Source organism: Scomber japonicus, chromosome 11 (assembly GCF_027409825.1).
Source record: "Scomber japonicus isolate fScoJap1 chromosome 11, fScoJap1.pri, whole genome shotgun sequence".
Classification (NCBI taxonomy): Eukaryota; Metazoa; Chordata; class Actinopteri; order Scombriformes; family Scombridae; genus Scomber; species Scomber japonicus.
This window is the reverse complement of record NC_070588.1, coordinates 1205418-1221170: the sequence shown is the minus strand read 5'-3', so window position 1 is coordinate 1221170 and position 15753 is coordinate 1205418. Positions and strand designations below refer to the sequence as shown.

Genomic DNA, 15753 nt, shown 5'->3' with positions numbered 1-15753 from the left:
GGAAGGAAAGGAGAGAGGGGGGAAAGAAGGAAGTAAGGAGGAAGGGAGGAAGGATAGAAGGAGGAAAGAGAGAGGAAGGAAGGAAAGACACGGGGGGATTTTGGGGAAGTAAGGAAAGAGGGAAGGGAAGGAAGGAAAGGAGGGAGGGAGGAAGGAGGATGGAAAGGAAGGGAAGGAGGGAGGGGGGAAAGAAAGAAGGAAGGATAGAAGGAGGGAAGAAGGAACAGACACGGGGGGATTTATTGTTTGTCTGAAAGAGGAAAGTAAGAAATGGGGAAAAAGAAGGGAGGGAGGAAGGAGGAAGAAAGAAGGAAGAAAAGGAGGTAGGAAGAAAGAAGGAAGGAAAGGAGGAAGGAGAGAGGGAGGGAGGATGGAAGGAAGGGAGGAAGAAAGGAAGGAAGGAGAGAGGGAGGAGGATGGAAGGAAGGGAGGAAGAAAGGAAGGAAGGAGAGAGGGAGGGAGGATGGAAGGAAGGGAGGAAGAAAGGAAGGAAGGAGAGAGGTAGGAAAGGAGGAAGGAAGGGAGGAAGAAAGAAGGAAGGAGGGAGGGAGGGAGGGAGGAAGGGAGGAAGGAAGGAAGGGGATCAGTGTCAGGAGGTTTGGACTCTCATGTGTGTGTGTGTGTGTGTGTGTTTCAGTGTCTGAGGTGGTGTCTCCAGACTCGGCTGCTCCCGTCGCTCCACCCGTCATCGTCTCTCCCATCAGCAGCACGTCTACACACGAAGGAGAAGCAGCTCGCTTCCAGTGCCGAGTCCGTGGAGACGGTCAGGACACTAAATCTATCTGTCTCTCTGTCTCTCTGTCTGTCTCTCTCTCTCTATATCTCTCTCCCTCTGTCTCTCTCTCTCTATCTCTCTCTCCCTCTGTCTGTCTCTCTCTCTCTATATCTCTCTCCCTCTGTCTCTCTCTCTCTATCTCTCTGTCTCTGTCTCTCTCACTCTCTGTCTCTCTCTGCCTCTCTCTCTCTCTCTCTCTCTCTCTCGCTCTCTCTCTCTCTCTCTCTGTCTCTCTCTGTCTCTCTCTCTCTCCCCCTCTCTCCCTCTCTATCTCTCTCTCTTTATCCCTCTCTCTCTATCTCTCTCTCCCTCTCTCTCTCCCCCTCTCTCTCTCTCTCTCTCTCTCTGTCTCTATCTCCCTCTCTCTCTCTCTCTCCCCCCCTCTGTCTCCCTCTCTCTCTCTCTCTATCTCTCTCCCTCTCTCCCTCTCTATCTCTCTCTCTTTATCCCTCTCTCTCTCTCTCTCTCTCTCTCTCTCTATCTCTCTCTCTCCCTCACCCTCTCCCTCTCTGCCTCTCTCTCTTTATCTCTCTCCCTCTCTCTCTCTCTCTCTTTATCTCTCTCTCTCTCTTTATCTCTCTCTCTTTATCTCTCTCCCTCTCCCTCTCCCTCTCTCTCCCTCTATCTCTCTCCCTCCCTCTCTCTCTCCCTCCCTCCCTCCCTCCCTCTCTCTATCTCTCTCCCCCTCTCTTTCCCTCTCTCTATCTCTCCCTCTCTCTCTCTCTCTCTCTCTCTCTCTCTCTTTCTCACCACAATATCTGTCCGTTCTCTCAACAACCTAATTTTATGCATCACAGTTAAATTGAACTCAGACTCACATTAAAACCTCTTCTCCTCTTCTCCTCATCTCCTCGTGGTCCAGATGTGAAGATCAGCTGGTTCCACAAAGAGAAGGAGATCAAGCAGTCCGACTTCTTCAGGATGTCTCAGTTTGACGACAGCTGTCAGCTGGAGATCTCCAAGGTTTACCCCCGAGGACGAGGGCGAGTACAGCTTCACCGCCACCAACAACGCTGGAGCTGCTTCCTGCTCCGCTACGCTCACACTGGACGGTGAGTTCACTGCTAACAACAGGAAGTACTAACAACAGGAAGTACTACTAACAGGAAGTACTTACAGCAGCAGTCGTGGTTGCATCTTGTTCTTCTGTCTGCTGGAACCTTCAGCTGCCACACTTATCTCTTCATTGTGTTCACTTCCTGTTGTCCTCGAGTCAAGAGAGGAAGGAAGGAAGGAAGGAAGGAGGATGGAAGGAGGATGGAGAGGGAGGAAAGAAGGAAGGGAGGAAGGGAAGGGAAGGAGGGAAGGAAGGAAGGAGGATAGGAAGGGAAGGAAGGAAGGAGGATGGAAAGGAAGGAAAGGAGGGAGGGAGGAAAGAAGGAAGGGAGGAAGGAAGGAAAGAGAGAGGAAGGAAGGAAAGAAGGAAGGAGGGAAGGGAAGGAAGGATAGAAGGAAGGGAGAAAAGAAGGAGAGAGGGAAGGAAAGAAGGAGGGAGGGAGGAAAGGAAGAAGGGGATGGAGGAAGGAAAGAGGAAGGAAGGAAAGAAGGAGGGAGGGAAGGGGAGGAAGGAAAGGAAGGAAGGATAGAAGGAAGGGAGGAAAGAAGGAGGGAGGGAGGGAGGGAAGGAAGGAAGGAGGGAGGGAAGGGGAGGAAGGAAGGATAGAAGGAAGGGAGGAAAGATTGAAGGAAGGGAGGAAAGAGAGAGGAACGAAAGGGAAGAAGGAGAGAAGGAGGGAGGGAAGAAGGAGGGAAGGAAGGAAGGAGGGAGGGAAGGGGAGGAAGTAAGGATAGAAGGAAGGGAGGAAAGAAGGAGGGAGGGAAGGAAGGAAAGACGGAAGGAAGGGAGGAAAGAGAGAGGACGGAAAGGGAAGAAGGAGAGAAGGAAGGAAGTGAAGTCAGTAGGATGTGTGTAAGCAGCAGCAGACTCATCAGCTTGCTTCCTTCCAGAGGAAACAGCGTCAGTGAGTGTGGTGGAGTCTCAGAGCGTCTCCATCAGCAGCATAAAGAAACCCGCCGTCGGCCAAAAGCCCGTCTTCATCCATCCAATCACAAGCTGCTCCGTGCGGCACGGGGAAGTGGCTCGTTTCCACGCGTGTGTGAGCGGCACGCCCACGCCCGAGATCAGCTGGTTCCACGACCAGCACCCGGTCCGGCCCACCAGGAACGTGGTGTTCCACTGGGACCAGGCGACCCACACCGCCACGCTCATCATCGTGGACGCGTTCAGGGAGCACGCGGGTCAGTACACCTGCAGGGCGGCCAATCAGGCGGGAGAAGCTGCCTGCTCCGCTACACTCACCGTTACCACAGAAGAAGAAGAAGGAGAAGGTAACTTCCTGGTCTGCTGCCAGAGTCTGCGAGACTCATCCACCCTCCTCAGACCCTCCTCAGACCCTCCCAGGGATGTCCTCAACCAATCTACACTAAGACCAGAGTCCATTAAAGCTTTGACACATTTATTTATATATTTATTCATTTATTTATTCATTTATTTATTAATAAATTAATTAATTTATATATTTATTTATTTATATATTAATTAATTTATTAATTCATTTATTTATTTATTAATTAATTTATTAATTAATTTATTTATTTATTTATTTATTTATATATTTATTTATTTATATATTTATTTATATATTTATTAATTAATTTATTAATTAATTTATTTCTCATATAGCAGGCTCAGGTTAATCTCCCCACTTATTTTTTTTATTGATTTTAAGATTAATACATAGGAACAAGGTATAGACCTTTTCTTCACAAACCAATCACCAAGAATAAATTAGAATAAAAAATAAAATAAATAAAATAAAATAAATAAAAATAAAAGTATTTGATCTAAATGCAGAATATTCCACTTGATGAGCTTCATGATGCAATCCTGTCTATTTATTTATTTAAAAAGGGGAAGTTGTACATTTATGAACATTTCAAATTAAAATGTAAATGCACAGGAATTAAGTTAAGATAGCTAGTTTCCATCCGTTGGCAGGTCAGAACAGAGAGAAGGAAAGAGTAATACATAAAATAAAAGTAAAAATCAATATTATGGTTATAATACTTTGGACTCTAGTGTAGATTAAACACGGACATCCCTCCTCGCCCTCCTCCAGGTTTCACTAACCTCACCTTTCCAACATGTTGACCCACTTCACTCCTAGAAGAAACTCACCTGTTCTTTCACTTCCTGTGTGCTCTTCCTCCTCTCGTCTACCGTTAGAAGAAACTCACCTTCTGTCACTTCCTGTGTGCTCTTCCTCCTCTCGTCTACCGTTAGAAGAAACTCACCTTCTTTCACTTCCTGTTTGCTCTTCCTCCTCTCGTCTCCCCGCTAGAAGAAACTCACTTCCTGTGTGCTCTTCCTCCTCTCGTCTTTCACACTAGAAGAAACTCACCTGTTCTGTCACTTCCTGTGTGCTCTTCCTCCTCTCGTCTCCCCGCTAGAAGAAACTCACCTGTTCTTTCACTTCCTGTGTGCTCTTCCTCCTCTCGTCTACCGTTAGAAGAAACTCACCTTCTTTCACTTCCTGTTTGCTCTTCCTCCTCTCGTCTCCCCGCTAGAAGAAACTCACTTCCTGTGTGCTCTTCCTCCTCTCGTCTTTCACACTAGAAGAAACTCACCTGTTCTGTCACTTCCTGTGTGCTCTTCCTCCTCTCGTCTCCCACTAGAAGAAACTCACTTCCTTTTTGCACTTCCTCCTCTCGTCTTCCGCTAGAAGAAACTCACTTCCTGTGTGCTCTTCCTCCTCTCGTCTCCCACACTGGAAAACTCTGGACGATGCACAAACCTCACGAACCTCACTGTCTGACTTCTCTTTACTTCCATCTTCCAGGAAACTCAAACCATTTCCTCTCCGTTTCATTTGGTGCTTTTATTTTGTAGTAATGTCTGTATCACATGTTTGAATGCTTCATGTTTTTCTACCTGCAGATGCTTTTTGTTAAAAAAGGATTAAACTTTGGGTCACAGATGGGACATGAATGTTATTACTAGGTTAATTTTTTTAATCGAGATTAATCACAGAATTTCCATAGTTAATCACGATTAATCGCGTTTTTGAATTGCATGTTCAAAATCCTGTTATTTTACATTTCAAGGCAGTTTTAAGCCCATAATGTAAAGCATTTCTTACCAGAGTGTCTCACTTCAATGATTGGATCCAAATACAGAAGTTAAATACATTTTAGCCCAGCAAAGAAGAATAAAGAGAAAGTAAAAATCCAGATTCTCAGGTGGAAATCATCTGTTTCTGAGAATGTGAAGGAAAGGAGTGGAGACCCTCGCTGGATCGATGTCCTCACAGTCTGCAGATCAAAGCTGAACTAATGTCTTCTTCTTCTTCTTCCTCCACAGTGACTCATGTGAGAGAGCAGATTGAAGCCAAGATTGAGGAAGAAGTCAAAGGTAAGGCCATGTCAGATATCATGTGAAGCAATAATCAGCTGTTCTGATCCGAGCGGTGGGAAAGGGACAGTTTAACCACTACTTGATTGTTATGTCACTTTTACCCCTTTTCCACCGAGCTTAAAGCCAATGCTGGTTTGGAGCTAGTGCTAGAATCAGAGCTCAGTTGGTGCTATAATCCAAGCACCTCTTACGAACCTGTTGCTTTTCCACCAGCAAGAAGCCATACAGCGATTACGTCACTGTATAACGTAGCCAGCACACGCCTTTGAAGCACTTCCATGATTCACCACTGAGAGGCAGCAACATGGCGCAAGGCTTCTAGCCTGCCGGAAACGAAGAGGAAGAAGAAGAAGAAAAAGAAGATGACTGCTCTGGCAAAAAAATGATGAAAATAGTACTTTTAATCAACAAATCTTTAACCCTCTGTAAATGCAAGGCTAGCCAGCTAATAAACGTTAACCCCGCTAGCCGGCTAATAAACTTTAGCCCCGCCCCCAGTCCGCTGACTTAATCACTTCTTGCTTTAAACCAGCAAAGAGTTGGTGCTCGCTCTGGCTCCCGTTCTGAGGCTCGGGGCTGGAGCTTTGGCGGTGGAAAAGCAAAGAACCGGTGCTTAGTCAGGCTCTGGCTCCAAACCAGCTCCAGCTCGGTGGAAAAGGGGTATTTGAAAGTAGTCTGTTAGTGGGAGACTTTGATCCAAGCTTTGGCCCAGTGACGATGACGGATTCTAGTAGAGACACTGCTGAGAAAATAGAGACAACCAGATGTGTGTGTGTGCATGAATTATGAATTATGAGTTGGATTACTGTTGGCCTGCATCTACAGACTGCTTTTAGAGTTTGTAACCATGTCATTATGTTGAGCTGTCCCTTTTAAATTATCTCTTAATTTCCACAGTTGCATGCCATCTTTATATGTCTTGATAGAAAATTCCGGTTATCTGTATAAATCTATCTTATTTTGAAAATATTCAATGGTTTCATCCAGACGAGCACTGACAAAAACTTGCTTGTACCACTTTTTGACACTTGGGGTTTGCATCCAAAAGTTCATTTTGGCATGAAGGTTCCTCTGATCTTTTCCCAGAAAAGGTGCAGGATGTGTATCTTTTAAAGCTTCCAGATTTGAAGTGCCCTTTAAAAGATATGGAGGTTTACTGCATCTGGAACTGATGTCTTCCTCCTGCAAAATATTTCTTAGCCTGGCTTGCAGATAGTGGGATGTGATTCCTGTGGTTTGCTTTCTAAATAACACCAGTAAACTATATTAGTTCGAATAAACGCCTTCTCACCCAATTTTACAGCTTCATTTATATACGTTTTTGAACATAAGAGATGTTTTGGAGAGCTGTGCTTCTCATTGGTACTTTTGCATTACGTTGTCCTCTTAAGTTTAAGGATTAGAAAGGGCGTTTATTCTCCTGTCTGCAAGTCAGGTAAGGAATATTCAACTAAAAGCCAGCGCATATATCCAAAAGTAAAACAAGCGAATGTAAGCAGTCCATCTTGGAAATATTATGCTTCTTTAATCATAATAAAATAATTTATGTTTTGAAGAAATTTCCACAGACGAAGGATCAAAACTTCCTGCAGGTTTCTAATAAAAAGAATCAAGTCTTGCGTTTATTCGAACAAATATGGTGAGTGAAATTATTTCTTATGGCATTGTGACTTGCAGCATGCATTTAATATTTCCATTAATGATTCATTCAAACCTTTTCTCTCTTTTTACGCCCGGAGGCCGTCTTGTTCTGACAGATGTCATTTTATATTTGCAGAACTGTTTTATCACCAAAGTAAAGAAGGAACTCCACAAAGTAGCTCAGAGCTCACCAGCACCCGACAGCTGAGAGGAGCCTTCTCCGACACAGAGGACTTCCTGGATCATGGCCTGGTGTCGGCCAATCGGTGCTCCAGCAGAAACTCTTCAATCAGTTCGTGGACGGAGAACATCAGACCTTCTTTCACCAAGAAACTCAAGTTCCAGTCAGTCATGGAGGGGCAATCAGTGGAGTTCATGTGTAAACTGGTTGCTTGCCCTTCACCGACTATTCTTTGGTTTCATAACAATAGATCTATTCCTAAAGAGCATAGACGCAGGATTTGTACTGACAGCAGAATGCACATGCACACAACCAGTCTGGTTATTGATTGTATCAAAGAGAAGGACTCGGGCAGTTACAAGGTAATGGCAATAAACACAGAGGGTTCTGCAGAGTCCACAGCATCACTTCTGGTATCACTGAGGAAAGAGCAGTCGGCTAACTACCTGGGCTTTGTTAGACGTTCTGCCAAAGCCCATGAAAGCATAGACACCATGGCAGAGCAAAGGAAGGAGAGGAAGTTTAGGGTTGACCTCAGGTGTGTTGGATCTCCATTTGACAAAATGTCCAAAGTCCATCAGGGACGATCTCGATCTAAGAATGCTCTGGTACGTACTGTGTACTTTTGGTCCAGTTCTCAATCAAAAGAAAAACAGTCAGATAAAGAATCTAAACGTTTGGAGACTGCCTCTGAGCGTGCACCATCCCCTCCTCCCATGTTTGACAGGTCTGAGCGCTTTAACGATAGATTCAGTGACATCTACTGTGACCGGCGTACTGGTGGCAGATTTAGTGACAAGTTTAGCGACAGGTGCAGTGATAGATACAGTGAGAGATTCAGTGACACTGAGAGCCTTCACAACGAGGTAAGAACAAAGCTTACCACACTTCAAAAAGCTGTCAAACAGAAGAAGAGGCTTTCTATCTCGACCATGTCCTCCTCTGAGTTTGAGTTAGAGTCAGTAGCCAGCGAGTCAAGCTATAAAGAGTATATGGACAGGCTCAGGGTCAAGCCTGCTTCTCTTCCTGATGTCCAGCATTTCAGTCGATCGTTCGATTTGGGAGAGAGTCATAGGGAGCATCAAAGTAAATCATCAACCAGTGAGTCGTGTCAGCCTCGTGTGAGACATTCATTCGAGCCTCAGTCCAGAACCAGGGCCATTCAGATCATGAGAGGTGAGCTGGTTGATACGATGGTGCCACAGACTGACAGGAAATCAGGTGAAAAATATTCAGCGACTGTGGTGGACAAAAACAGAGAGAGTTTTATTCAATCTAAGGCAGACGATGGAGTCAGAGAGATGGTAAGTGGGCATCACAGTGAGGTTGCTGACCACCAGGTGGAGACTACAAAGGTTCAGACTGAGCTACAACACCTTCAAGTCTCATATCCAGAAACTACAGCTTACAGTGGGGAATCTGTTGTGCCTGATCAAAAGGAAGCATCAGAGTCACCCAGGTCAAAGCCAGTCTTATCTATCAAGGAGAGGTTCCTCAGTGAAGCCTCAGAGCATATATCAACAACCGTTGAACCATATGATGAGGAGCATGTCAAGGAATCTTTGAGGGCTCAGTATGAAAAGAGTCTGGACGCTGAACGGATGGAGTGTGAGGAAAAACTTCTGGCCCTGCGGATCAGGAAATGGCAGCAAGGGAGTATAATGCCTGGAGAGGAAACATTTCACCATGAAACTGATCTGCCCATGCCTGCACAGTCACAGTACATGCAACCTGAGGGGTACACTCAGCAGGAGGTGGTGAAGAAAAGGGTAATTGTAGAGACTGAGTCCATGCCCTCCTCTGTCCATAAATCACCTAGAATGAAGGCAGTATTGTTAGATCCTAATCCTCATACTATGTCAACACCCAAATCACCTAAAGTCAAAGTCAGAGGAGAAGAAATGGAAGTTGAAGCAGAAATAATTCGAGTACCAGGCTCCCCCACAATGAAATGTAGAGCTGCTGAAGTGGAGGCTGGGTCATCACCAAGAATGAAAGCAAGAGTAGAGGCCAGACTCAGAGAGTCACCTGGGTCAAAGCCAGTTAAATCTGTAAAAGAGAGGTTCTTTAGTGAAACTGTAACACCAGATGACATAGCAACAGAAGGAATTGAGCCATATGAAGAGGAGTGTTCAGGGGAGTCTTTGAGAGGTCAATATGAGAAGAGCCTGGAAGCTGAACGAATGGAGTGTGAGGAAAAACTCCTGGCGCTGCGGATCAGGAAATGGCAGCATGGCATGCGTATGTCAGAGGAAGAGACATTTCACCCTGAAACTGGTCTGCCCATGCCAGCAGAGACACAATACATGGAGCCGGAGGGGCCCATTTACACTGAGCAGGAGATGATGGAGACAAGAGCAACCGTAGAAACTGAGACCATGTCAACACCTAAGTCACCTAAGTCAAAAGGTAGAGTAGAAAAGGACAAAACCTCTTCCCCTCTGCTAAAAGCCAGGATGAAAGGCGTATCAGGAGAACTGGGAATCGAGGCATCAGTCACACAAAAGTCTTCCAGAATAAAAACTAGAGCAGCAGAAGTGGAAGCTGAGTCATCACTTAGAACAACCGCAAGAACAGAGAAGTTGTTGTGTGAGAAGACAAAAGAAGAGCGTGAGCTCCAGCTATCTATGGAGAACATTTCTGAGCTGAAGAATGAGAGCGAGCAGTTTGCCAGTGAGGAGGAGGCCCTAACACACCGGATTATGAAATGGCAACAGGATGTTCTGATGGAACAAGAGCAAGCTGTGGAGCTAGAGTCCGACTGGGTGGACGGTTACTCTTCACTTCAGACAGAGAGGACCACTGAGGTTGGAAGAAATGTCACAGAGGCTTCTGCTGCAGAATTAATACCTGAAGTAGTTCACAGCAGAGACACTTCTCTTGGAAAAACAGCCAAAGAGAAGTTCTTTTTGAGTGAGTCAGTTCCTGCTGGTTTCCAAGATCAGCAGGACGATGGCACGCAGTGGCCCCCTACAGGCGAGCTACTGACAGAGGGCCGTGAGACCAGGTTGCAGAGGGACAGTGAGTACTTTGTAAGTGAGGAAGAAGCACTGGCTCAGCGCATCCTAAAATGGCAACAAGATGTAGTAGAACAAGACGAAGTAGCTGAACTGGAGTCTGAGTGGGCCCTGGACAATCAATGCAAACAACCTGGCTCTGGGTTGCCACTTGAGACTCATGTTCCACCAATTGATAGAACCAAATCTCATAGTGCCGGCATTTCACATAAGGAACCAACCTATATGCCTACAGCTGCTAAAATACCTGCTGGTGGAGCCTTACCAACAAAAGCTCAGGCAGCTGGGAGACACTCCCCATGCTATAGTCCACAGGAGGATCTGAGAAGAGAGACAGAGAGGAGGCACAGCAGGGAGGAGTATACTATGACTGTTGATAAATCCAGCAGCCAACACTTCCAAGCAGAGGTGGGAGAAGAGAGGGGAATGAGAGCAGAGGTGGGAGATAGAGAGAACATTGAACTAAGACAACAAACAGAGTTAGTAAGTATGAGGTCAGAGGAAAGAAGCAGAGAGTTGAAAAGGTTGGGTGGTGAAGTTGATGTAGAAAACCTTGAACTCACAGCCATAAAGGAGAAACAAAGGAGAGTCCAAGATGAGTCAAATTTCGAAGAGGATGATTACCAAGCTCAAAAGTCAAAGAGAGTTGAAGAGAGGGAGGGGAGTCCCAGAAGATCTGGTCCCATATTTGTGAAAGAAATATCCTCAGTTAAAGTAAAAATTGGTGAGATGTCAGAGTTTACCTGTCAGTTTCAGGGTGACCCTCTGCCTACAGTCGCCTGGCTCAAAGACGGTCACCCATTAGCCCACAACCCAGACTACGATATCACAAGCAAATCCAATAAATCAAATCTCACTGTCTTCTATCCAACCACAGACCATGAGGGAACATATGACTGTGTCATAAGCAATAAACATGGCAAATCCATCTGCAGTGCCACTCTTGAGATCTCAAACAAAAAGATGTTGAAATCCTCAGGAGCCACACAAGAGGTGATTGTAACGGAGGAGAAAGAAAACCAGGAGAGCCTGTTAGATGAGGAACTACAGTCCTACATGGAGACAGGAAAGGAAACACTACAGGTACCTCAGGGTGTGATCCACCACCGCCGCCGCTCAGAAGAATCTTTTACATCTTCACCAGTAGAAATCAGAATAACTGCAGCCACTCCTGTCCCTGAGATGATGGAGGAAAAGTCTGAGCATAGACCTCAGCCAGAGGACAGAGGAACAGAGGAAGTTCCAGACGTGTCAAGTGATGACGGAGCCTCTCAAGCTGTCAAACACAAGTTTACTTTCTCCTTTGATGTGGCTGGCGAAGCTCCTCAAGTAGTCAGTGAATTACAAAACATCTCCTGTTCTGAGGGCGACACTGCTGTGTTGGAGTGTGTACTGACAGGTGAACCTTCTCCAGAGGTCACATGGTATCACAATGATGTTTGCCTCGAAATCACAACTGGAAAATACATAGTTGAGGTAGAGAACAAAGTCTACAGACTGTATATCAACTTTTTCACATACACCGATGCTGGAGTTTACAAATGTGTTGCTAGAAATACGATGGGAGATGTTACAAGCATTTGTGATGTGACATTTCAAGTTGCAGAGCCTGGGCAACTATCAGCAGCTGGAGTTGTGTTGGAGAAGAGAGCTCCATCAGAGGTTCCTATCAAAGCCCCAAAATCTAAACATGATTACTCAAGAGATCCACCAACTATATCTGGCTGTGGTCTGCAGGCTTCTGCCGCTGTGATAAAAGTTTCTCAGATTAAACAAGCTTTTGAGTCAGACTCACCATTGATGACACCACCCTCTCCTGAGGAGCAGAGAAGGGGACATTTTTTCCCTGAGGAGTTTATACCTACAGTAGCCATTCCCCATGACCAGCAGGAAACCATACATGCAGGATTGGCCACTGCTACATCAACATCCCCAGAATCCAATGTCATTCATTCTACACTGGGCGAAGACATTGAGATTGGTGTCATATCTGGTAATGTTGAGGAGGGAGCTGTTTCAGTAGAACGGCATGGTGCAGTTAAACAATTTATAGAGGAAGTGCAGGATTCTCCAGAGTTGGCCAGGCCTAAGCCGCAGAAACCTGCTAGTTTCCCTGAACAAATGATGCCAGGTGAAGTGGAGATGATGAAGGAGAAGACTGTGCGCACGTTTGACAAAACTAGCAGCTTCATTCAATTCAAGCCTGTGAAGCTCCCTGCAGATGAACGGTCTGTCAGAACTTCAGGTCCCATTAGAGAAGCTGTTAAGCCTAAACGCAGTTCTGAAATTGTCAAATCGGAGAGGCAACGTGCAGCTGCAATGTCTTCCTCCATTCACAGTGAGGCTGAACATGTCAGTATAGAAAGTTATGCTGAGAGGGCAGGTACTGAAGAGGAGTTAAGAGAAGTTGGAAAACATATGAAACAAGAGGTTGAAGAAAGTATTGAGGGTTATAGACTTGTGCCTGCGATGGAGAACGTACGTGAGGCTGAACCTTCCAGTGAGGAGTTGATTTCCATCCCAGAGCCCTCCATGGACAGTGGTGTCTTCCTTAGTATGCCAGACTCTCAGGATGACATGACTGAAGTTGCAGAACAAATGGCCATTGGTGATGTGGTTGAGCCTCACACACAAATCAAGAGTGAAGATGAGGAGTTTGATGTCCAGATGAAACCAGAGTCTAAACCACTTATTGTCAAGCCAAAAGTAGACAGCAGAGTTAAACCGCTTGACCTGACTGAACATGCTGCTGGCCAAGGACCTCTGAACCATGTACCTATACAGAAAAGAGATGTTTTGGAGAGGACCTCTGCAGCTGAAGCAGGGGGAGTAGCTGCTGGTTCCATGGAGGAAGAGGAGGTCACATTCGGTGCTGTGTATGACTTCTATAACCCTCCAGCAGACTGGGGAAGGCCACTGTCCCCTGAGTCTGAGATGTCGATAGAGATTGGCAGCACTGTGAGTGAAGAGATAATCGAGGTCACTGAGAGGTTCTACACCCCAGGCTCATCTACTGAGGTCTCACAGCCAATTGCAGAGTCTTTCCACACTCTCAAGTCTCCCATGTCCTTCCATACTCCCAGTTCTGATACACCTGGTGGGTTTATGACCCCTCAGGAATATCCCTTCTCCCCTGTGGAACATAAGAGAGCATCAACAGGAGACTCCAGTGAAAGGTTCTTCTCACCACTTCAGTTCCTGACATATCCTGCTGATGAGGGCATTGAAACAACTCCCCCTGGAATAAATGTGGATGAGAGTCGATACCTCACCATGGGCAGAGGGTCTCTAGGCCTGGCAACCCTTCAGGAGAAAGTACAGGGAATCCCTCCTGCCTTCCTCAAACCTCTTATTAAGAAAAGAGTGTTTGAAAATGAATCTCTAATGTTTTACGCCGAGGTGTTTGGACTTCCTTCCCCTGAGGTAAAATGGTTCTGTAACAAATCCGAACTGGTAGCAGATGACAGAGTCAAAATGGAGAGAGATGGTGATAGCATATCACTAACAATTCACAACGTCACCAAAGCTGATCAGGGAGAGTATATCTGTGAGGCTGTGAACTATATTGGGGAAGCCAGAAGTGTTGCTTTAGTGGTAGTTGTATCGCAGGAATTGAGGTTCCTGCCTGCCCCACCTGCCGTTACCCATCAGCACGTAATGGAGTTCGATGTGGAAGAAGATGACTCCTCTCGTTCTCCATCCCCTCAGGAGATTCTGCTTGAAGTAGAACTGGATGAAAATGAGGTAAAAGAGTTTGAGAAACAGGTTAAGATCATTACCATTCCTGAGTATACAGCTGACAACAAGAGCATGATCATATCTTTGGATGTTTTACCAAGTATTTATGAGGAGGGTGCTGTGGACTTTGTAACCCAGGAGCATGATGATTTGAAAATAGCTTTTGAGGTCACTGAGATGCCTCCAAGGTTTATCAATCCCATCTGCGACATGGAAACTCCAGAGGGTACCACAGTCATGTTTGAGTGCTCACTGATGGGGATTCCGTCTCCTATTGTGTCCTGGTTCAAAGGTGACAAAAAAATTCCTCACAATAACAAGAAATACCTGCACTCATCTGACGGAGACAACCATTTCCTGAAGATCAGTAAAGTCACAACACAGGATAGTGGAGTGTACACCTGCAGGGCTATCAATGTTGTAGGGGAGACACTGTGTAGGGCTTCCCTGGTAGTGTTGAGTGCCAAGGCTTTCTCAGGAAAGACTAGAGGCAGGGAACTGACCGCTGTATCTCTCGGCAGTGCTAAAGTCCAGCCACAGAAGTTTGATCTGATGGTTGGCAGCACATCGTTCGACAGTGAACAAGTGTCAGAAATTGAACTTGAGTTTGAGTTTGAGCAAGAGGCCGATGACTCGCAGCGAGCAGTCAGGCTGGTCGCCAACACTGACAATGAAATGAGCGAACAGGGAGAAAAATATGTTAGCATTAATTTTGATGTATTTGCAGAACCAGCAAAAGATGAAAAGATAGAGTTCAAAGGGAAGTCTTCTGATATGTGTAGCTTCCAGTTCCAGGTGACTGAGACACCCCCTAAATGTGTCATCCCGTTGACTAACGTTACCGCAGCAGTAGGGACACCTGTTATACTCCAGTGTCTGGTTAGCGGTAAGCCAAACCTCACTGCCGAGTGGTATAAGGATGGAGACCGCATCACAGACAGTAGGTGTATAATCCAGGAGAAAACTGCAGGGCATTTCAATCTGCTCATTACTAACGTGACCCAGAGTGATGCTGGTGAGTACAAGTGCATAATCCACAACACGGTTGGGTGCACTGAAACTACTGCGCTGCTGAAGGTGTTTTAGAGGCTAACAGTTGGGGGTTGATTGCAAAAAGATAAACTAACAGTTGTTACAGTTTTCTTGTGTGAAGCAAATTCTTGACTATTTAGGTGTGATGTTTTACTGTGTATAAAGATTAGGTCTCATGGTTGACCAAGCAACCTCTACAAGCTGCTTTACAGGGAAACTTAATAACAATAAATTAAGGGTTAGGCTAAATTAAACAGCTAATTATTCTACACTCACGAGTCCTCCACAAACTTGCATTCTCATTTTTTTTTTTAAATTGCTTACAAATTACAAGTTTTCCTTACTTTTTCATAGAAGGCCATTTAAACAAAACTGTTTAAGTAAGTCTGTTTTTATTTTATAATCTAACTGCAGTCTAAGAGCAAAGCTAAGAATGACAACGCAGCAGAAAAGTTTAAATTGTCCTTGGGCAACTAGCCCGCAGTCATGTTTAGGAAACTGGTGTGTAGTGTCAGCAGATCATTATTCTTATTAATTTATTGCAAGTTGTGTAAAACCTCCCACAACAGTTTTAACTTTTGTAGATGATGAATCTGGGTTTATGTTTGTTTGCTTCTATTTTCTGGAAACACTTTAAAGTAAGCTGCTGTTCACAAACTACATTTATTTGTTGTGTTTGAGTCAAAGTTGAGCAGCTTAAAGGAAAATGAAACGTTCACAGAAATACGTACCATCGTCATTTTCAAATACTTTTTTTTTTTTTTTTTGCTAAATCACGGCGCTTTTCCACGACACAGTTCCAGCACGACTCGACTCGCCTCGGTTCCAGGAACGACCTTTTCCATTACAAAGAAGTACCTACTAAACGTGGGCGGGGTCGTCATAGCAACGGCTCCGCGATACTGCCGTGACTTCATTTTATACGCGACACAAACACATAAACAATGGAGGCGAT

At 45.3% G+C, this 15753-nt stretch overlaps 1 protein-coding gene across 1 annotated transcript in view; it reads left to right on the top strand.

The window, feature by feature from the left end:
• ttn.2 (titin, tandem duplicate 2) overlaps positions 1-15753 on the top strand; it is a 267045-nt gene that overhangs the window by 56197 nt on the left and 195095 nt on the right. The window contains 6 exon segments of the mRNA XM_053329075.1: positions 638-763; positions 1638-1744; positions 1746-1838; positions 2671-2680; positions 2732-3103; positions 5136-5186. Coding sequence (XP_053185050.1) covers positions 638-763; positions 1638-1744; positions 1746-1838; positions 2671-2680; positions 2732-3103; positions 5136-5186 — 759 coding nt within the window.